This window comes from Panicum virgatum, chromosome 9N, assembly GCF_016808335.1.
Source record: "Panicum virgatum strain AP13 chromosome 9N, P.virgatum_v5, whole genome shotgun sequence".
Lineage (NCBI taxonomy): Eukaryota > Viridiplantae > Streptophyta > Magnoliopsida > Poales > Poaceae > Panicum > Panicum virgatum.
In genome coordinates this window covers 70,328,669-70,351,222 of record NC_053153.1, presented here as the reverse complement: position 1 = coordinate 70,351,222, position 22,554 = coordinate 70,328,669, and the positions used below count along the sequence as shown (strand labels likewise).

The window sequence follows — 22,554 nt, the reverse complement described above, 5'->3', positions numbered from 1 at the left end:
CATATGAAAGCAATTCATCTCTGTTGGGCAACAGTGTATGGTGGTTGATACAATCTTTTGATTGGTCTAAGTAGTTTGTAATATAGGATTCGCATGGTGTGAATCATTTTAGTCATGTCTTATCTGTATGTTGGTGTTAGTCAAGATGAATAAGCTTATATGGAATAGCAAATGCGTGTTACCCTAAGGATAATACAGTAACTATTCTGCTATTTTGGATGACATCTTGATAATATATGGATTAAGCTTATATGGACTAGTATAGCATCTGACATTTTGAATTTTGTATTCGTTCATCTCCAGATAAAATATTGCTTGCATGGACTAGTATTTCTCTACGCAAAACACCAGCGAACCTAAGTAAGCCAAGGCCAACAGACAGAGAGCTTCCAAATGGTGGCAGGGGAATTTCTCCTGCGGGGTGGAGGGGGATTCTATTGTCCAAGAAAATTTCCGTGAGGGGATTTCTTCCCTTGGTTAATTAGCACCTGCTGCCAAATTAGGCCTAAGGAAACATGGTGGAACTTAATCAGCAAGAGTCTCGCTAGACTAACGCGCTGGCACTGAAGAATATTGGTTGGACGGGTCTTACCGTATGGCTTGGAACAATTTGTCACTTCTCTGTTCACTTTGTCTGAACCTTAGAATTTTTTAATATTGGAGAGATGGAAGCATAATCTGTTGAGAATGCTCTTAGAATGGCCTTGTTTGGTTTATGTCATTCTAGGAAATAGTAACACTTTGACCGTTAATTACGGTGTCAAACAAAGTCAGTTTACAAAACCAACTTCAGAACCCCACGCTAGGAACCCTGAAGATTCTAATGAGGCCTTTGACGCGTGATTTGAAGATAGTTACTGTAGCATCACTGTAGCTAATTACCGATTAATTACCGTCATTAAATTCGTCGCGAAAAGTTACGCCCATCCCTGAAAAAGTTCTGCAAATAGACTTCATTTAATCCTTCATGCGGAGCTAGAAAAGCCATTTTAGGATCCCTAGAATGGAAACCAAACAAGACCAATATCTAAAAGATAATACCGTTGTAGAAATGGTAACGTACGTGCTCATGAGATCATGAAACATTCTTATGGTTTTATGGGCAGATCTTGCCGCATAACAGTATTGGTGTTCTAATCTCATGTGGAATGGGCTCATGCTTTAGTCACATCTTGACACCCGGCATGTGCTTGCACAGTACTATTCATTTTTTTCCAAAATAAATTGAAGAAAATATTAGCTTACAAGAGAATTTTCTGCATGGTACTAAGGTTTCACTTTATCCTTGAGATGCCATTAAAAAAAACTTTGGACTTGGTAAGTTGGTATATACTTCTATCTAGAAAAACATAGTTAGATTTTTTCCTCCTTTGGTTAACCCTTCTCCCTTTTAAGAGAACACTGAGTTAGCATTACACCAGATAATTGTTTAGAGCATGACAGTTAATATCCTTCGAGCAAATAGATCCTAATTTTTTTTGTCGCGTTTCTGTTTGGTAGGAAGTATTATGAAAATCAAATAGGATGAATTAAGTTCCACTAGATTGTTTATTTGGGCAATGAGGTGTTTGGAATGCAGAAGTGATTCTTTTAGTTTTGTTTAGGAAGTACATCGAAGACAAACGGTTAACACACATGACACAGCACACTCATATTATCTTCGTGGACTGGCTGCATGTACTATCTGAATTTCATGCTTCATATTAAATTTGAAGTGTATGATAAAACACACAGTACAAGACAAAACATCTTGCGGAACGGAACCTAGACACAAGTTTCGTGCGCTCGCTTGTACGCGGGCCCTTGTGCACAGCTAGCCAATCGACATCAGCTAACCCACCGGCTGGCAGATTTCTTACAGGGTGCCGCACGCCGCTACCGCTACGAACACCCCGGCGCGGTAGGGGGGCGGGGCGGTCGGGTGGCGAGGTCGCCGCCGGCCGTGGGCGGCGGCCTTCTTGTTTGGGGTTGCTGGGGTCGCCGGAGTTTCTCGGCTATAGAGGGAGGCCGGAGGCGGCCGGCTAGCCCGGCGGAGGCGGCGGGCGCGGGGCGGCGAGGCGCGGTGGTGGGGGCGCCGCCAGCCGAGCGGTGGGGTACGGCGGTTGGGCAGGGTCGGGGCGGGGCGGGGGCAAGCTGCGGCCACGAGGCTCCGGCGGCGATGGGGGAGGTCGAGACGGCAGCGGAGACGGATAGGCACTACTAGAAAAGGAGTCATGCGTTCACCTCCAAATAGTACCGGTCGTTTTAAACCTGGTACTAATGTCAATTTAGTACTGGTTGTATAGCACAGTGCCTCCCGGAGCCATTTAATACCGGTTTTCAACATCACCCGGTACTAAATGCCACCATTTAGTACCGGCTTCCGGGGGCTCGGTACTAAATGGTCCGTCTCGATTACTTTAAAATGATAGCATCTTCTATGTAATCACATGTGTTGTGTGGGTGAGATGGTAGAGGAAACTACGTGTGAGGCCACATGTCACGAGTTCGAACCCCACGATGTGCGCATTTGTTCAAATATATTTTTTCCCTAAGTGCTACTCCATTTAATACCGGACGCCACAACCGGTACTAACCGGCCGGTACCGTGGCGGCTGCACTAAAGGCCCTGGCCGTCCGGTACAAATAGTTTTTTTTTTCTAGCTGTGAGGGCGGCGGCGGGGGCGAGCTGTTGGAAGGTGAGGTAGAAGAAGAATAATATAAGGGTGGGTCTTCATTCGCTACAACGGGAAGCAGCGAACAAGCGCTGTCGAGTTGCCCCCACCGGGTGGTCCGGGTTAGAGAAGAGCATACTATCTGAACTTAATTACTTTGATTTGAGTACTCTCCCGTCCTCAAATGTACTATACGAGTACGTAACAACTTTTGCAAATTTTATACCTCAAATTAATGAGGCAGCCTAGCTTCTGATTGGTCAGCTCTTAATTTGGTTAGTACAACTAATGGACGTTCCAGGCTTCCAGCTCTTGATTGAACAAACAGAAGTCTCCATGTTTTTCAGAAAAATCTAAACGGTAGATTTCCTTATACTTAGGGAGTTAGGGAGTACTCCTACCTAGCTAAGTCATACAGAACTGGAAGTGAGCGTACGTATCATTCTCTCTGGAATAAAATATTGGGTCAGTTGGATCCATGCCACTCTAATTTCTTGAAATTGGATCTCATGTTGAAAATCATGCCATTGATTTTCTGACACCCAATTTCACGGAGTTGTGGTGGCATGAATCGAATTTTCCCTAAAATAAATAAATACTTGAGAACGACCAAACAATTGTAAACAAATGAATTGAAATTGCGGCATGATTAATCAATCGCATATGCATGTGAATTAATCTATCATTGAGTACCTACCTTTTTCTAATATGGCCAACACTGTCCCAATTCACAAACGCCTTCTATAGATCCCTTTCAGGATCATGTCTTGTGTGAGAGAAGCAGCATCCTAGCAACACGGTTACCACCTGCATTAATTGGATGTGCGTTGAACTTTAGTAGTACTTGACTGTAATCTTAGGTCCTGTTTAGTTTCCACCCCGTAAATGTAAAAAAGCCGTAAACACAAAAAAGTGAAAAGGAATCTTACTAATTTGAAGTACTAAATGAACTCTATTTACAAAACTTTTTGCATGGTTGGGCTGTAAATCGCGAGACGAATCTAATGAGCCTATTTAATCCATGATTTGCAATAGTGATGCTACAGTAACCATCCGCTAATTATTAATTAATCATGGATTAATTAGCATCATTAGATTCGTCTCGCGATTTACAACCCATCTGTGCAAAAAGTTTTGTAAATAGACTTCATTTAGTACTTCAAATTGAAAAAATTCTTTCGCAAAAAAATTTTGCGTTTACACCTCCCCTGGACTAAACACGGCCTTAATATCGGATCATGTTGTAGAATCTTCCGCATCGACTGCCAGCGACTTTAAAGTTTTGCTACTATACATTTGCCACCGTCATGTCACCATCAAACTAAATAAAGTCAGTCAGCCTTGCTTGCTCGTTCAACTACTACGTGGCTAAAAGATAGTCGTTCCTCGACCTTGCTTCTTTTTTTTATACAAAACCATGTACTTCTTTTTATATTTCCTTTCAATAATTAAGAGGGAACCTTATGCGAACTGCCAAAGTGCCAAGTAGAGAAAAAGAAGAAAAACCCCGGACACAAACGATCCCAAACCTTATGCGAAGCAAACGCGCAAGCATGTTCGGCGCGATTGCAGCTCGTACAAGTCTCGAGCACGCGTGAACAGAGCCTAGGATTTCAGACGCGACGTGAAGACGAATGTGTTTAGATCTTTTTGTCGTAAATTTTTGAAAAAGAAATTTACTATTTCATAACACTAAATAAAATTTATTTATAATTTTTTTTGTACGGATGGGTTGTAAATCACGAGACGAATCTAATAAGCATAATTAATTCATGATTAATTTATAATTAGCGGATGATTACTATAGCATCACTATTGCAAATCATGAATTAAGTAGGCTCATTAGATTCATCTCGCGATTTACAACTCATCCGTGTAAAAAGTTTTACAAATAAATTTTATTTATTACTTCATATACATGTGTCCAGACATTCGATGTGATGTTTCTAGATCGAGAGCAACACATCTCACGACACACGTCGCCCTGTTTACTGACAACTGGCGCTGAATCGCTGATCGACAATTCAACGCCTTGCAATAGCACGAGCGGATGAAGCTGGTACGAACTCACCCATGTCGTGTCGGCGTACGCCCACCTCCTCTATTAGGTTAGATGCCCTAATCTTGTCCCCGTCAGACATTTGGAAGCGACTGACAAGAATCAGAACCCGCAATCAGACTCTACATAGTTGGTGATCTGAAGTTGGCGTTGCCTTCTGGTTTCTAGAAGACTTGGACTTTCAATTTGTCTCCGGAATTATCAGTTCTCGGCCACTAATCTTGGGACCTTTTGACCAAACTGCTCGAAACAACAACAATCTTTAGACCAAAGGTTGAAAGAGAAATAGCAAGCTCTAAACATTTTTTTCGTTGACCAAACCGTGGGACTGTACAGTGAGCGTGGACCTGGAGACTGGCAACGGGACTCGCTCACTCGCCGTACTACGCTTCCCGTCCCCCCCGGGCCAAGCACGACTGCACGAGCAGCTCATCCGAGCCGTCCGCCCGGCACGCGGTCCCGCGGCTGGCACGGTCAGCGCGGCCGCCGCACACTCCAGCCTGCTGCCGGGGATTCAATTTCCTGGCCACGCCGCTGCCGGTCGTCGCCTTCGGCGGTAGAAAACGTGGACTTTCTTCTTCTCCGGGGGGAGGGTGTGGCCTGTGGGGTGGGTGCGGGAAGCACGCCTGGCGATCTGCGTCTGACTGATCGCGCGCGTCGCCACAGGAGGGAGAGAGCAACAGCGACAGGGGAGCCAGCGAGCCGCGGGGGCGCAGCGGACCGGGTAAAAGCGCCGGGCCTCGGCCGCCTGCTCCGCCTTCTCTTCCCTTCCCTTCCCTTCCCCCCCTCTCCACCCAGTCGGCCTGTCCTCAGCCAGGCGGCGTCGGCGCGCCGACGGTGACAGGGCGGAGCGCTGGGGCGCCACCGCGGGGGAGGAGCAGAAAAAGAGGAGACAAGGAGCCCAGAGCTTCGGCTGTCCGCGCTTTTGCTGCCTGCGGGGCCGACGGCTCCCCGCCTCTCCGTCCACCAGGTTCGTACCCAATTCTTACTTGCTTTTGGGGAGCCAGTATGGCGTATCGAATCCAGCTATTTCCGTGCGTTTCTCAAGATTCCTGCTGAATTTTTTCACAAACTCGTCCCCCCTCTATAGCCTGTGGCGACCGAATAGGCGGACGTCGTCCTCGTCCTCTCTCCGCAACAAGGAGTATAAATTGGAACTGGTTTCGGATACACGTCTGGAGGAAGCGTTGGAATTTCGACCATGGGGAGTTCGGTCGGCTGCTTGGGAGGTGGCTCCAAGTCTAGGCAAGATCAGAATGGTCAGGCCGCCGCATCTAGGTCTCCTCGTTCAGGTACATTTCATTCAGTTCCGTTCTGTGAGCATACGATCCGGGCCTCGGGGGGACTTCTGCTAAAAGGTTCTGCACTTGAAAACACTTTTTTCTTCGAATTCAGTATGTTGCTTCACATTAAAAGTGTTGGCATGATTGCCACAAATTGTAGCACACGTTAATGCAGGGAAATAGGGAATAGGAGCAAAAAAAAATTATCCCCAACACGCAAAAATAGTGCACAATATATGCTTAAGACAAAACTAGCTCTCGATGTTCTTATTCGTTCTTGTAAACCGTACATTACTTCCTGCACGTGAGGTTTCGGTGGGCTGTAATTCACAGCCAGTAGCACAAGGGGCAGCATCCTGACCCTAAACCTTAGTTTTTACTTTTTAGTAATCATTTCCAGCACTAGAGATTCTATCTTTCTGACATAAACAATAACCATGACTTAAGACATTAGGGAATGTGATTACAACGGTAAACTTTTCTATACCTCATGCACAAAGATATATTTTTTTAAATTTCTAATTTGTCAAACTAACATATAAAGCAACCAAAGTGAGTGTCATCCTTTTTCGGTGCACTTTGGTGCTGACATTTCTTTATTGTCGGTTCTTTTGCTTAACAACAATTGACGATGCAACTCTGATAAAAGTGCAGGTCGTGTATTATCAAGAGCTGGAAATAATGTACAAGTCTTCTCTCTAAACGCGTTGAAGACTGCCACACGAAACTTTCACATGCTGAATTGCGTTGGCCGTGGAGGTTTTGGAGCAGTGTATAAGGTGAAGCCAGGACTTGTTTATGCATTTTTTTAAGATTCTTGCTTATCTGTTGCTTCTGCTCTGAAGACCTCTTTTATAGAACTTTGCAAATATTGTAGTCATATAACCTGCAGATATGGGACTAACGAAGGTTCTACCTCACTTAGGGAAACCTGAAAGATGGCACTCAAGTCGCAATAAAAAAGCTTTCAGCTGAGTCAAAACAAGGAATTAGCGAATTCTTGACAGAGATTAATGTCATATCAAATGTCAGGCACCCAAACCTTGTCAAGCTACTTGGTTGCTGTGTTGAAGGAAAAAACAGATTGTTGGTGTATGAGTATGCGGAGAATAACAGTTTGGCAAATGCTTTGCTTGGTAAGTCAAATATTGAGACTTTACTTTCTAAATCAGCCAGTCTAAATGTATTAAATTTACCTTTGTGACTTATGACCAGGACGAAAGAATAAATGTATTCCATTGGACTGGCAGAAAAGGGCTGCTATCTGTATTGGAACTGCTGCTGGTCTTGCATTTCTTCATGAGGAAGCGCAACCACGCATTGTCCACCGTGATATCAAGGCTAGCAACATTTTACTTGATAAAAAGCTTCTGCCTAAAATTGGAGATTTTGGACTGGCCAAGCTTTTTCCTGATACTATCACTCACATTAGCACGCGTGTTGCAGGAACAATGTTAGTGCCTCTCTGGATCTTTTGCTTTATCTTCTTCGCAAAAAGATGCTGTATTTACTTGCTTCTATGATGAGGCTATGTGCATTTCATGCCAATTTCCTTCATAGTACTATGCTTATTTTAACTAAGTGCTTAGTGATGAAAGATAAGACATATTAGTCAATGCTTGTCTGTTATAACATACCTGTATTAAACTCGGATTATATAATTTTCCTGCAGGGGCTATTTAGCACCTGAGTATGCCTTATTGGGACAATTAACCAAGAAAGCGGACATATATAGTTTTGGGGTGCTTCTTCTTGAAGTTATAAGCAGTCAAAGCAGCAGCAAGTCAACTTGGGGGCCTGATATGCATGTCCTTGTGGAATGGGTAACTCATCTTTCCCTCTTGTTTCCCATAAAGTGTGAAACTGTGAACCTTGTAGCATTTGCTGTGCTTGCATTAACTCTTGATGGACTGAAATATCACACATGAACCTAATAAGTACAAACTTTTCCCATGACAGACTCATAGTACATGTTGACGACGGTATTTGCAATTTACATATTAGATTGAACATATACGAGTTGCTATTCTTCAAAAAAAAATGATTGAATCTATTACGTGGGTTAAACTGCAGACATGGAAACTGCGGGAAGAAGAAAGGCTCTTGGAAATTGTTGATCCAGATCTGGACAAGTACCCAGAGGAGCAAATGCTCCGTTTCATCAAGGTTGCACTGCTGTGTACACAAGCCACGTCTCAGCAAAGGCCATCCATGAAGCAGGTTGTCAATATGTTATCTAACCAAATGGAGATCAATCTGCAAAATTTGGTTCCACCAGGTGTGCTGAAAGAACCACGCCCGCGTACCGGAGGCTTTGGGAGTTTGGCAGTAGACACATCCTCAAGCCAAAGCACCAAATGCAATCCAGCTGAATCTTACAGTACACAGACGAACATCAATAGTGGTCAGTTTAGCACAACTGAGGTATCACCAAGGTGATGTAATGGACTGTCAACCAGCAAGTTTGTATAGCATTTTCAGAGGTTTGAACCATCAATGAGGTTTTACTGTGCTGAAAGGCCTGATCCATTTTTATCCTGATTTAGAACTACGTAGGATGCGAGGGCCGTTGTGAATTGCTGATGTACAGGAACTGTAGTTTTTCCCCCCTTTTTGCGGAGGAATTGTAGTTCAATTTAACAATTGCATTCTGTTTCATTAAAGCCCGTTGTAGGGATACAATGCAAAGAGTGCGAGAGGAGTGCATTGTAGACTGCAAAAATTGCACTCAGCAAGAAAGTTGTGAAGAAGAGTTACTCTTTTTTGAAAGATTCTAAGAAGAGTTACTATATATTAATGTTCCATACATCGACTATCGCAGCTCAAAGTATGATTTCTTCTTTCATCTTGCTGAACATGATTGCTTTCTGGAAAAAGAACATCTTTGTGATAGTATTAATTTTTCATCCATGCCTTGAAGGTTATGGTGTTAGCTGAATGTCTTTTAGTGACCTATGGGTGCTGCTGTGAGCCAGGAAGCTGCCCAGATCCACCGCCGCCTACAGCTGCACTGGCCGGACGGAACCTAGCGGAGCTGCGTGTGAAGAGGGGATGGGGAGTCGGGGGAGACGGGGAGGGGCAGGCTGCGGAAGGGAGGAGGGGAGAGGAGAAAGAAAAACGGTACGATGCAAGTTAGATAACTTTTGGGTTAGAGTCGATCTAAAAAGTTGATAAACTGAACTAGAATATCATTATACGTAGAGGATTGTTACGGTGCTTGAGAGGAATCAGTGGTTCCTCCCCATCAAAAATATCTGGATCGTTGATTTTAACAGCATGTGTTTTATTTTAATCAGAGATAGTTTAGTCATTAGTCATCAGCGAAGATCGTACGGAGGCCGGGTACGGCCGAAGCCCGTCGACCCCGTAGACCCGTCGGCCATGGCGCTGCGGCTTCGTCTCGCCCACCAGCACCCTCATCAACACTCCTCCGCGCTGCACGGGGGCACATAGCACAAGTGCTGCTGTCGTCACGACGGACTGGAACAGTGAAGCGGAGCGGACTAAGGCATGGGGGATGAGGGGCAGACCTGTGCGCAGTGCTGGAGAAGAGATGCAGCGCCGGGACGAGGACGACCCGGCCGCCGCATGGCGAGGCGGGCGGCCGCTGCGGAGTTGGCATGCCGATGGCTTCGGCGGCGGAGGCCAGCTGCCCCGGCGCGGCAGCGGAATCCTCATGTCACTTGCTCTGCGCCTCCTCGGTCTCGCCCCTGTCAATTCACTTGAGTGAGACAGAGGAGAGGCTCTGATATCAATCAATAGCAGCCAGCCAGTTGACCGTGAAGCTTGCTTTGAAGGAAGAAAAGAGGGTGCTAGATTCTATGCCAAATAGCATCTCTTTTCCAGATGTTCAATCCACAGAGAAGCTATGGAATCGTCGACCCCTTACCAAGTAGACCGACTCTTCTAGTTTCTGGGTGGGATCTTAAGGCTTAATCTCTGATTGCGTCTTATCATCATTGATGTTGTTGTGCGGTCGAATGGCGACGACGAGCTCGCCATGGGCGCGGACGTGGGCGCAGGCGTGGCCTGCTGCGGCGGCGGCGCCCTGGCCGCCGGCGGCGTCGGCACAAGCCATCGTTTTTACTCTCCAAACATCCTGTTTAATGATTGAAAGGATGTGAAAAGTACTAAAATATTTTTAAGATAATTTTTCATAAGTGGTTCCTGGCCCACTAAAAAATAGTTCTTGGTCCACATATTTAGTTCTTCGTAACTGGTTCCTCCTATTTTTTAACCATTGGATTTAGATCCATCAACAGTTCATAAAATCTCCGAGCACCGTAAAATTTATAATTTGCAAGGGGGAATGAACTAGAGTTCATTATGCGTAAATAAAATTGGGATGGTACACGAATCATAGAAATCCAGGGAAATTCTTACTGGTCCTCCATCGCCAATGAAGCTTGATCTATATCTGCTCGTGAACCCTCCCACAATTGCTGCTCTATGCCCAATTTCCAGAGCTCTGTTAGACCTCTCCACTGCGGTCATAAAATTGACAGAACCCAGTTACAAGACAATGGAAAATATGTCGCCTTGGACCAGAAAAATTGAATCTGATGCAAGAAGTGACAAAAAAGTTCAACTGGAAAACATGTATAGAAGATATATAACAATGTTTTAGTTCCCTATAAAAGTGGCATGCACTTCCAAGGGCGGTAAATTGTGATCATTGTGAGGGCCTAATTGCTCAAAAGGAACCGCAAGATGCCATTCAAAAGGAACCCATGCGTAAACCCTAATTAGTTAATCCAAAAAACACCTTTGGGTACCTACTTGCATCTCTATATGTGGGTAATTTTCGTGAAAACTACTCTCCACAGCCGATGAAAGCAGGGTCCGACCGACTGTGAGAATTGTAGGGGTCCGCTAATTGCGCGCGCCAGGAGCGCTTGCAGCGCTCAATCTCCTACATGGTATATTTCCTATTCAGGCAAATTTATTTTTCTACACAATTTTGAATTTTATAATTATGTAAAATTATAATTTGTAACATAATATTTTTAGTACAACTTTTTGCACATCTTCATTAAAGATAAATTCTCGTCTTAACATTTTATGATGCACATAACTTTTACATATAACTCTTTCGTAATAACTTGTAATACAATTTTTTAGCACAACTTTCATGATACATATACAACTTAATGCATACTTTTCTAAAATAACTTATAGAGGATAACTTTTTAACACAAATTGTATGAAGATGTTATCCGGAAGATTTCTCGCACAACTTTTTACGCACAAATTTATCATGCAATTTTTAAACACAAAGTTTTGGTATAATCTTTTAGTATGATTTCCATGCAAAAGTTTTCAAGAAAACTTCGAACATATAGAAGGTAAGATTAATCCTGAAAAACTATAATACTTATGGAACGTAAAGGGGAAAATAGATATGGAAAGCCGTCACGTCACTCACGCGGGTGAGTGCAGTTAACAACTCCGTGGCGGCTGTTGAATTGTGCGCTACGAAACTTGGCAACGCGCGACTGTTGAATTGGATTTCCGAGAACCGTATAGGCAAAAAAATGCTTTCTCTAAAAGTACACGGCCACAGCTGACCCGTTTGGTTGGCTTTTGGACTTTGGCTAGAAGCCACGGCCCCAAAAAAATCCAACCAAACAGACCCTTAATATCAATCACTCTATTCGACTGGCTTGTCAGCCAATCAACCAGCAGTGCTTTTCTCTCACACCAAATCAGCACTATCCAGCCAGCATTATTTTTCTCTTACAACAAATCAGCACCAGGCACTAGCCATAGCCAGCCGAACAGAGTAAATATCTGTAGTAATCTTAAAAAAATGTTGAACGTGCTATCAATCGATCATTTATGCTTTCTGGAATTTACAGAAAGAAAGGAAAGTAAGAACATTTCAAAATTTCTGTCTACAGCCGCATGAAGTTGCTTCTCTCATCCAACGTGGTGTTCTATATCTAGTGCGTGGTAGAGCACTAAGCTCCTGCGTTTGTTTTGTTTCGAGAGAAGTCCTTTAGAATACCGAGTATATAGTGCAGGTATTTAAATACTAAGTCAGTAGGTTGTATATACTGCAGGTAGTTTGACAAAAAAACCATGTTATTCTACAATGAGTTGCAACAGCGACTGCAATTGAATATGATTTTTTTTTTGCGAAAAAATATGATTATTTCCAGCAAGTATCCTGGTGATTTAAAAAACGCGCTACTCAACAGAAGGTATTATATCTCCTCTAATCACAAGGTTTATCTTGTTTCATTAAGACAAACCTTTGATCAACAAATATTATGTTAATACTTTTCAGTGCATATTTTCTATGAATCTAACTTGATGTCTCTATAATTGGTATTCAAATATTTGCTTATGAATATATATTTTTTATAACATAAATGAAATATCAACAAAGTAATGGTTGTTCGAATCCTTGTCGTATAGTGTCTTACAAGAAAAATGTAAGCAATATGCAACAAACTGACAACACGAGTTAAAGAGTCTATTGAGTATCGAACCAGAAAGGAGTCGAGTGCCAAACTGCCAATCTAACAAAACATTTGAAATTTTTACTATGCATCTAGATATATATTATGTCTAGATGCATAGCAAAATCTATGTATATAGAAAAGCGAAAACGACAAATAATTTAGGACGGAGGGAGTACTAGGATACTAAATGGACGAATATCAACCTTTCAGCTGAAGAAACAATAGGCATATAACATAGGGAAAATTCGATTCATGCCACCACAACTCCGTGAAATTGGGTTTCACGTTGAAAATCATGCCACTCAATGGCATGGATTTCAACATGAAATCAAATATAACATAACCACAGATCTCAGATTTATAGTATTCCAAAAAAGTTCTCAGATTTATTTGTTTTGCAGGAGAACATAATATGCTTATTGCTTTTCTCCACCCACTAATGGCACTTTTTTTAGATTTAATGGCACCTTTCTTAACAGAAAGTGGGTAAAGAATCATGAACTAGAATTAACAAATAATTCTCTGGACACACTATTCTTTGTCTACAAAAGCTGACTCTGCAAGATCGATAGCCCGAGCTAATGCTGCAGCCTTATTCTCGCATTCACGCTGTTCATCATCTGGGCTACTGTCAGCAACAATGCCCGCTCCAGCCTGAAGATGAGCAACCCATTCCAGGCGCCTATCAGCAGCTTTGTATGAGTACATCGTGTTGTGGCTTGGCGCTGTTGAGAATACAATGGTGCGGAGACCTAGTGCGATTTGCATATCACCATCAAACGATATCCCTCCTAAACCACCACTATATGGTCCTCTCCTTGTGACTTCCAACTCATCTATCAACTCCATGGCTTTAACCTGGTTATATAAACAAATTTTCATTAATCAACATTTGTTCAGAATAGGAAAAAAACCTTTAAACAAATAATAAGGCAGTGATGATTTAGAACATCTACAAACAAGCCAGCCGCCAAACTGAGCAAAGTAGCCAGATAGATCTACCAAACGCATTGCTTTGCAGTTCAAGTACATGCATCAGGAATCCAGGTCCGCTACGTGCCTAATTGTAATAACTGAGAATGCAAAGAAACCACTGATGATAGTAGAGAAAACGTGGTCTATATAAAACACAAAAAAGTCTCAAGAAGGGAGTAAATTTGGAAAACATGCCACACTTAAAATATAGAAGAGTGAAGGTTTGACGGTAGATCAAAATAAGAATATTAGAAGGGAAACTTCACCTTTGGTGCTCCACTGACTGTTCCCACAGGCAATGCAGCTCTCAGGGCATCCCAGCTCTGGAGATGATCATCCAACTGTCCACTAACCTGCAAAACATTCAACCAGAAGTTAAACATTTTGGGGAAGACATTAATATTTTCTGGAGGCTAGAATCCTTCATACACTAAAAATCAAAGGGCATTCAGTAGCAAGAAACATCTGATGAATAAGATGGGAAACAAACAAAAAGGTGATAAAAGTGCACAATCAACGGGTGCTTATATACGACAAGTCAAACAAGATAATAAAAACAACATTGCAGGTTGCTTGGTGGGTTGTTTAATAAATTGTTTTCATGTTGTTGAGCTGAAGTCCTATTAAGTTCATGCTGAAGTAATGTTTTCTATATATGTGAGCTAAACCATTAACACTGTATGCTATACAAAGAATAGTGACTTAAGAAACATGCTCAACTAAGTTCATTGAATGTGACTATTAAGAATTGTCAAACAATTATCTATAAATTGCCAAAGTATAGAATTTGATATATCATGAGAACATTTGTTATACAAAAGAAGAAGAGCCTAACCGTGGAGCTAATGTGCATAACATGGGAGTATCGCTCAATGTTCATTAACTTTTCCACCTTTACTGATCCAGATTTGGAGACCTGTGAAATAGTAGTAGTCATCAGAAAATATCTATAGTGCTGCAGCAGAAGAGTGGCAAAAACATTCATTTTCAGAAAATATCTATAGTGCTGCATACTTCAATAGGGCTGTACCACTAGGACTCAACAAAAGAAAAATATATCGAAAGAAACAGAAAGAAAATGGCACGTTCAGTGTCAGAATGCAATGCAGTAGATCTCATGGGTCACAAGGATAAAGGAATACAGACCTTGCCAACATCATTTCTTCCCAAGTCTACAAGCATAATGTGCTCGGCACACTGTTTTTCATCACTTAGTAGCAGTTGCTCTTGCATTTGATCTTCCTTCTCGGTCTTGCCCCTTCGAACAGTCCCAGCAAGTGGCCGATTAATAATCTTGCCCTGAAAAACATTTTAAAAAGGAGCAGATTAGTGAAAGGTCAATGTTGAAATTTAAAGAATAGCTATAAAAGGGTTAACAATCCACATACCTTACTGACTCGTGTAAGAATTTCAGGGCTAGATGCAACTAGGACACAGCCTCGTGCCTAAATATATGATCAAAGGGTGTTGATTAGAATCTCAGGAAAATCAGTTCACAAAACAATGTTCAAATTTTGCATGCTTCATGCCTCTATTCCTACCTGTACATAAGCCATGTATGGGCTAGGATTCACAATTCGTAATGCTCGATAAACCTCAAACGGGTTGGCATATGTTCGCCTCTCGAACCTCTGGCTTAAAACAATCTGGAAGATGTCCCCAGCCATAATATGCTCCTTAGCCTGCATAACAGCCTTCTTGTACTGATCACTTGTCATGGTTGACTTATTCAAAGGTGTACCAAACTGGCGAGTGCGTAGCTTCACAAATCCAGGAGAGAGTGTGGGGCTGTAGTCCAAAGCAGATAGATCTATGAGCATCAAACAAAATAAGCAGCAGAACTTAATGAATAGGCGCCGCATAGCTTACACATTAGAATTGTGCACTTTGGATAGCAACAGGTCCAGCCGGGATCTGCCATCTTGGTATGCTTCCTCAACTGATGCATGCCGGTCCACATTTACCCAATGAATGACATACACTTTCTGAAACATGAAAATAGCCATATAATTTGAAATGGACACATATTTCAAAAAAAATTGTCTTCAAGGGATAAATTACACAGAGTCAATACCACGATTCAATTGCAGCTATAGCAAGTAGTTTCATGAGATGCAGATTGCTTAGTGCAGGACAGATGCTGGTGTAGTTTCAGTTACAGTCTGATAAATTACATGGTGTCCGCTTTATTATCAGTACTAGCCTATCAACCTGTGCAACTGCACGGGCAAGTAATTTATACTACTTTATAGTTATATATGTCCCTAGTTAACACTCCCTCTGTTTTAAATTATAGTTTGTTTTTTATCTTTCTGCTAAAGAAAATTCATCTAAATTTGACTAAGTTTATGGAAAATATAGTCCAAGACATAGTTTAGTCTATCTAGTGAACCTAGTTTAATATTGTAGATATTTACAGATTTTTTCTATAAACTTGATCAAACATAGAGAAGTTTAACTTTGAACAAACTAAAATGACTTATAGTTTGGAATGAAGGGATTAAGAAAATAGAGTTTTTATTTATACACCATAATACAAAGAATTTGAAAATATTATAACTTTTTTGCAAGTAAATAGACTTTAACTTGTATACATCATAATCATGACTAATGCGCTAGTAAGCCCAGCTCTATCTTAATGCCAGTCATCTAGGTTAACACCACGGCATGCTGCTCAACACAAAAGTATCAAATTTTGTTTTTAGAAAGGACGACAGCTCTCTTTATACATAGAGAGATGTAAACGTATATCTAATTAGCCCTTTGGGATAGACTCTCTGATTTGAATAAAGAGATGAGATTAAGAAGAATAGTTAAGGTAGATGCGACCGGTACTATGTTATTGACTTAATTTTTTTTGAAAGATCTAAATTAGGCTGGATCCAATTTTTTCTATAATGGCAGATGTGGGTAATTAAGATATAGATATAGGATCTAAATTAGGCTGGATTTAATTTTTTCTATAATGGTAGATGTGGGTAATTAAGATATAGATATAGGGGTTATTTAGGTTAATTCTTCATAATGACATAGATGGGCAATTTTTAAGAAACAAAGTAAATGCAACGATGATGATTACCATATATTGATTGGCGTCCAAGTATTTTGCTTTTTTAGATAATTTCTCTCTTTTTCTAGGGTGTCCACCTAGGATCCTAGGTGGCTTCACGTGGAGACTTCAAAATGAGCCTCCAATTGGTAATAGTAAGATAGTTAACTTTCTAATTTTAACTACTGGCAATCTTATTGCTCCTACAGGAAATGATTATCTAAATGGAAACAAAATATAAAATTCAACAATATTTAACTGCGGTTGCAGGAGAATAGCCCTCCCTGAAAGGCTGAAAAAATCAGAACTTAGTTAAAGAATGAGATGAGAAGATAGGATTTCAGGAATAAACACCTTCTCAACATTGTCGAAGACAAGAACATCATCGTAGAGCCCCAAGTGCACATCAGGAAGGTTCCTATCATCCTGAGGGGCACCAGAGAATGGTAGCTTCTTCTTCTCAACATACCGAACCGTATCATAGGAAAAGAAACCGACCCATCCGCCTATCACAAATAAGAAACCGAATGTGATTGCTCGCATAACACCGTTGGTAACATCTAATCTTCTCTACTCAACAATATCCGCTGCTCACCTGAGAAGGATTCAGGGAGCTCGTCGATCTGCTGTGGGTGCCATCCCTCCATCATGCTCCTGGGCACCTGCATAGGATCGTCCATGACCTGCTCCGTCACCTGGCCCTTCTCGTGGTCCATGATCGTGACCTTGTGCTCCTTGGCCACTATCTCCATCACCGGGTGGGCTCCCACCATGCTGTAGCGGCCCTACAATGCAACCCAATCCAATCCAATCAGTCCTGCAGAGTTACTGACTTGGATAAGAATCGATAAGTGAGCTTTCGCCCCCAAAGCAAAATGGTAATCAGGGAGCGGCAGATACGTACGACGTTGGTGGTACCCTCCGGCCCCTGCTCGACGGACTCGAAGAGGAAGCTCGGGGCGTCGACGTTGTCCTCCGGGACGAGGCAGCGGTAGGCGAGCACGGGGGTGAGGTGGTCCGACACGATGCACTCCCACATGGGCACCAGGTTGCCCTTCCCGGTCCCCCGCGCCGCCGCCTCGAAGAACCGCCTCTTGTCCTCCTCCGCCACGGCGCTCCTGCGCACCGCGGCGCTCGGCTGCGGCGTCACGACGGCGCGGCACCTCAGGCCGCCGCTCCTCCCCCTCCTCCTGGCTGCCACCACCGCCCCGGCCCTAACCAGGGCCCCCGCCGCCGCCGGGGAGGCGACGCGGGACGGGGAGAACACGGAGGAGGCGGCGGCTACGGATTCCATTGCGCTAGCGGCTGGCTTCCGCACCCCCTGCACCGTCCAATTTCAATCTAGCGATTTCGCGCTCGGGGTCGGAGAAAACGAATGGGGACGGTGCGGGTTATATAAGTTGTAATCCGATTGGAAAATTCAAAACAGGGGCACTCGGAATCGCCGGGGGCAGATCTCCAAAGCGATTCCAATGGTGGCGACTGGCGAGTGATGCCGGGAGACGGGGTCGGCTGCTGGCGTGGGTGGGGTTTTGTGGTTACCGGTGGGAACCCGTCCGGTTTGACGGTCCGGTCCGGTTCCGGTTTGGGCCGGTACCAAACCGGCCCAAATTTAAAATTCAAATTTGAATTTAAAAAAATAAAAAATTCTCAAAAAAATTTTAAAAATACTTCAGGGTGCGGCGAATCTAATGGTGTCAAATTTTCTCAAAAATTCGTTCGTTTAACATATTTTTCGGACATTTAAAGTTAAAACAAAAAAGAAAAGAAAAAAAATGAGACGGCCCAATTGGTAAACCGGCCGGTATACCGGTCTAACCGGCCGGTATACCGGTCCAAACCGGTTACACATGCGATTTTAAATTTGGATTTGAATTCAAACCGGTCAAACCGGCCGGTAAACCGGTCAAACCGACCGGTAAACCGGTCTAACCGGTCGGTATACTGGTACAAACCGATTGGACTGAATTTTTTGAATTCAAATTTGAATTTGACCGGTTTTTTACCAGTAACCGGTCAAACCGGTCTGGTAAACCGGAACCGGTGGCCGACGATTTGGGTCAACCAGTCGGGAAAAAAAACCTGTTTGACTCTTCTGCGTTTTGCCTGATGGGGGCTTTTGAGAAGGGGTAGGGTCGTAGCAGGGGCGGAGGGAGGGGGGCGGACAGGGGCCTGGCCCCCCTATGATCTCTAAATTAACACTACAAATTTGAATTTTGATTAAATTTTTATAGAAATTTATATGATTGGCCCCCCCTAACAATAAAAAAAAACACTTCGTGGCTCCGCCCCTGGGTCGTAGGGTAGGAGATTTTCCGAGAGGAGAGAAGAGGTGGCCACTGGCCTGTGGCCTCTGCAGCTAGTCTTGATGAACGCTGATGCTCACGTGGCACGTCTGTGGGATTCTGCTGTCAGTGTCACAGCAACCGAGCCATCTTATCAGAGATGGGACCAGATCGCCGGTTTCCAGTGCGCCACGAAAACCTCATGACAGAACTGGTCCCCCCACCAATCGGAGGAGCGCCGGAGCGCGGACGGCGACGGCCACGGCCACATGCCCACATCCCCCATCACGGTCAAGCGGCGGAGCAGTTCAAGTGCAGCGGCGGGCCAGACCCACCGCGGCCGCGTCAGAAACGGTAAACGGCGGAGTCTTCCCGTCGCTCACGCGCGGGCGCCCCATTGGTCGTGCCAGACTTGTGCTGCGGGAAGGAAGATGCTGCGCGGCAGCAGCGTGGTCGAGCGCCCGCGGCACCACGGTGCGCACGAGCGCGGTAGGTAGGGAAGGCAATCCCGCTGATTTCCCATGAGGGAAACGAGATTTGTTTTTTCTTTTTTTGAAAAAACAAACGAGACTTGCCTTTGTTAGATGCAAAATTCAAAATTTCAAAACTATCACATCAAATAAGAATCTTACATGCATGGAGTAGTAAATCTAGACGAAATAAAAAATATATTATATAGTTTGCTTGTAAATTGCGAAACGAAACTAATGAATCTAATTAGGCTATAATTAGACACTAAATTGCTACTGTACACATGCTCTAATAATAGATTAATTAGGGTCTTTAGATCCATCTCGAAGTTTACAGACGAGTTCTACAATTAGTTTTATAATTAGTCTATGTTTAGTACTTCAAATATTAAAAGATTTTTTTTCAAAAAATTTACAGCATGCATCTAAACGACGTTGTTTTTGTTTTGGGAGCGAGAGAAACGAGACGCCGTGACACCACGACAGGCTTGGCCGGCAGCGATGAGGACTATCCGCAGACTGGAAAGCCAGAAAGGAAAGGGCGGAACTGACCGCCCCATCTGTGCTCCAGAGTCCTCGCTGCGGAGTCCGGGCTTATTTGGATGGCATCCGGGAAAGCTGCCCGGGTCAGGCAGTTTATTCAGACCATCGATTTCGTTTGCCTGGAGCCACGATGGCTGCTGTCAGCAGATGCCTGGATGAGGTCTTCATCCAAACAAGCCCGCCGTCGCGAAGACCGGCAAGGCCTGTCACTGGCCGGAGTGCGGAGCTGGCGCCCGTCGGCATCAGCCGGTGACAGCGGTCCGGGGACGGTGTCGCTTCGTCCAAGCAACAAATTGCAAAACCCATCAGGAGTTCTGAGCTGAGCTCGTTGCCCGCGCAGTGAAAAACAGACTTTGCTGCCCGACTTGGATCGCCCTATCAACTTGTTTAATCCAGCAGCCCACGAAGCAGCACGTGTGCTGTTTGGCTGCTTGCTTCGGTATTTGACCGGATCCGATGCTGTGCGGGGGGTTGCCGACTCCCGCTGTTTGAGCTGATCCTGACGGTGTTAACGGATCATAGCTCTATCATCTCTTTGTAATCTAATTTGATTCTTATATCTTTCTAATTTGAAAGGAACAATTGTAAAGCTACCTTTGTTTTGAAGTCCAACTACATGTTTACCTCTGTTTTTTTAATTTTGTATATTTGCTTCTGTTTTTAGTCTTCCATTTGCATGGTTGCCTCTGTTTTATTGAAAGACTAAAAATAGGGGCAAATATGTAAAGTTAAAAAAATAGGAGCAAATGTGTAGTTAGATTTCAAAATAACGGTAGTTTTACAAATGACCTAATTTAAAATATATAAAATTAACTAAAAAGTTCAACTCTTTTAGATTATCTAAACTGGCGTGCTGTATTGTATTGTAGGACCTGGGACAGAAGCGATCTCGAGATCAGCATCTCAGCGATTTCCATCACATGGACCACGATCGGAGCACGTTGTTCAAGGCTCTGGATAATTTCAAATATCATATCAAGATCCGGACCCCTATGCCAGGACTTTAATGCCCTTAGCCTTGTCGTTTCTCTCGAGTTCGGCTCTTTGCTTTGGCCAGTGGTGCAGCTGGATCAACGTGCTGCTCTCCTCGCGTTTTCTGTGGCGTCGAGCAAAGTGTGGCTGCTGAACGAGGGATGATGGTTCTGCAGGCATGAGGTGGTGCATCGAAGGCATCGTTTGTGAATTCAGAATTCTCGCAAATCGCAATGAATATGGTTAGAGCTAGAAGAAAAGCTCATAATTTGTTAGCGAGCGCTCACTCTCTAGTTGGTTTGTGCTCGGCTTGGCTCGTGTGATTTTTTTAACGAGCCGAGCTTATACTTTTTTCTTCATTAGAGATAATAATCTGGCTCGCGAGCTGCTTACGAGCCGAGGCAATTGAGCTACTCCGTAGGCATCAGCGGCAAGGCAGGCAATCCATGCCGAAGGCAAACGCCGCCCCAAAGGCTCATCCTTATCTTCTTCATCCTCATCTCTCTCTACCACCACCTGTTTCGATCTCGGCGGCGAGGGCATCAGCAGTTGCGGCAGCTCCTCCCCTTTCCTCGGCATCGTCGTCGCCTTCCTGAAGCAGATCTAGCTGGCTCCACCAAGGCGTCGTCCGTCTGCATCTAACGGCATCTCCAACCATCCAAGAGGCCAGAGGCACCACTTGCACTATCGCCACATGCTCGCTCCGATCTACATGCACATCTAAAAAAATGTTTGATGATGAGGCATCGTGGGACCTCCAAGAAAATTTCCCTCCCGGAGATTACTCCGTTCTGTCCACTATCGACGAACGTAACTCTGATATCAAATCCAGGTGGACGAGGTACCTGCAAAGATGTCGCTTTGGCAAGGGCTGCTGATGTCTACAAGTGATTTGCCTCATCCTTGTTACGTCCGTTGAGGCATTGACTCCAGCGTATACACGGGCTTCGAAAGCTTCAGAGAAATATATTTTGTGCAAGGGTTTTAGAAAAATGCATAGACATTAGACTTTCGTGGAACGAGTATGATTGAATATTTATAGTCGTTGAGCAAGGGAGACAGAGGCCAAGAATATTTCTTTAGGTGAACAACAATACGTGTTGCAGTAATTTAGAAGCAAATATTGGAGGTTCTTTGGGTTAACGCTTTCACAGTGGCAGCTGTCAGTACTTTAAAATAAAAAATTAGAGGTTATTTGGGTTAATTTATTCATAAGGGGCTCTCTGCCGGCCGGCCGCAGCGGAGCTCGCTGGCCGCCTGCATGGGCGTCACCTTGCTCGATGCCGCGGAAGGGTAAATTGGCAGTGGCGCCTCAAAGGAGACCTTCGGCGGCAGATGGAAGAGGCTGTATTTGGATGACGAGACCAGTATGCCGAACTTCTGCTGTAGATACAAGGTGCGGATGCCATCGGCGCCCGCCCCGGCCGCCGCAGTCGCGCCTGGAGAGGACTTGTGCTCGCTCCAGTACACCACGATGTCCTGATCCGCCGCCACTGCCACCGCTGCAATCGCATTCGCCGATTTGCTGCTTCTGCACGCACTGATGTAGAGACGAGTTGGGGAAGCAGAGAGATTGTGGGAATGGAGCTAGTGAGTGGCACGGGCGGCCAGGTGAGCTCCGCCGCGCTGCTCTGAACATGGTTTGGCTTAGAATGGTGCAAAACAGTTGGAGTTAGAAAAACTAACGAGAATGGTAAATTTCAAAGAAACGTGATCTTTTGATGCTATATAGCTAGAGATGATTCTTTTGACGGTACATAGCAAAAGATAGAATCTTTTAGTGGTACACATTCAATA

General features: G+C 43.9%; 2 protein-coding genes and 1 long non-coding RNA gene across 5 annotated transcripts; 1 reads left to right on the top strand and 2 right to left on the bottom strand.

Annotated features, from left to right (window-relative positions):
- The first annotated feature begins 5,310 nt into the window (after positions 1-5,310).
- On the top strand, positions 5,311-8,816 carry LOC120691023 (cold-responsive protein kinase 1-like). 2 transcript variants are annotated; one of them, XM_039973974.1, is made up of 7 exons: positions 5,311-5,683; positions 5,804-6,005; positions 6,651-6,775; positions 6,922-7,132; positions 7,212-7,449; positions 7,669-7,819; positions 8,070-8,816. In XM_039973974.1, the coding sequence occupies exons 2-7, from the start codon at positions 5,915-5,917 to the stop codon at positions 8,433-8,435; spliced, it is 1,182 nt and encodes a 393-aa protein (XP_039829908.1). In that variant the 5' UTR covers positions 5,311-5,683; positions 5,804-5,914; the 3' UTR covers positions 8,436-8,816. The 2 variants fall into 2 exon arrangements, with proteins under 2 accessions (XP_039829908.1, XP_039829909.1); XM_039973975.1 differs by lacking the exon at positions 5,311-5,683 and having other exon boundaries at positions 5,865-6,005; positions 6,646-6,775; positions 8,070-8,802.
- Positions 8,575-10,042, bottom strand: LOC120691024. Of its 2 annotated transcripts, XR_005682074.1 has the most exons (3): positions 9,886-10,042; positions 9,527-9,706; positions 8,575-9,431 (listed from the first exon to the last, which is right to left on the bottom strand). It is a non-coding gene; the product is annotated as an uncharacterized LOC120691024 (long non-coding RNA). The 2 variants fall into 2 exon arrangements; XR_005682073.1 differs by having other exon boundaries at positions 9,527-10,042.
- Positions 10,043-12,798: 2,756 nt separating this feature from the next.
- Positions 12,799-18,009, bottom strand: LOC120690831 (anthranilate synthase alpha subunit 2, chloroplastic-like). Its single transcript, XM_039973670.1, has 10 exons — positions 17,392-18,009; positions 17,083-17,272; positions 16,842-16,993; positions 15,308-15,423; positions 14,980-15,226; positions 14,827-14,883; positions 14,585-14,737; positions 14,274-14,354; positions 13,705-13,791; positions 12,799-13,321 (listed from the first exon to the last, which is right to left on the bottom strand). The coding sequence occupies exons 1-10, from the start codon at positions 17,779-17,781 to the stop codon at positions 12,995-12,997; spliced, it is 1,800 nt and encodes a 599-aa protein (XP_039829604.1). The 5' UTR covers positions 17,782-18,009; the 3' UTR covers positions 12,799-12,994.
- Between the last annotated feature and the right edge of the window lie 4,545 nt (positions 18,010-22,554).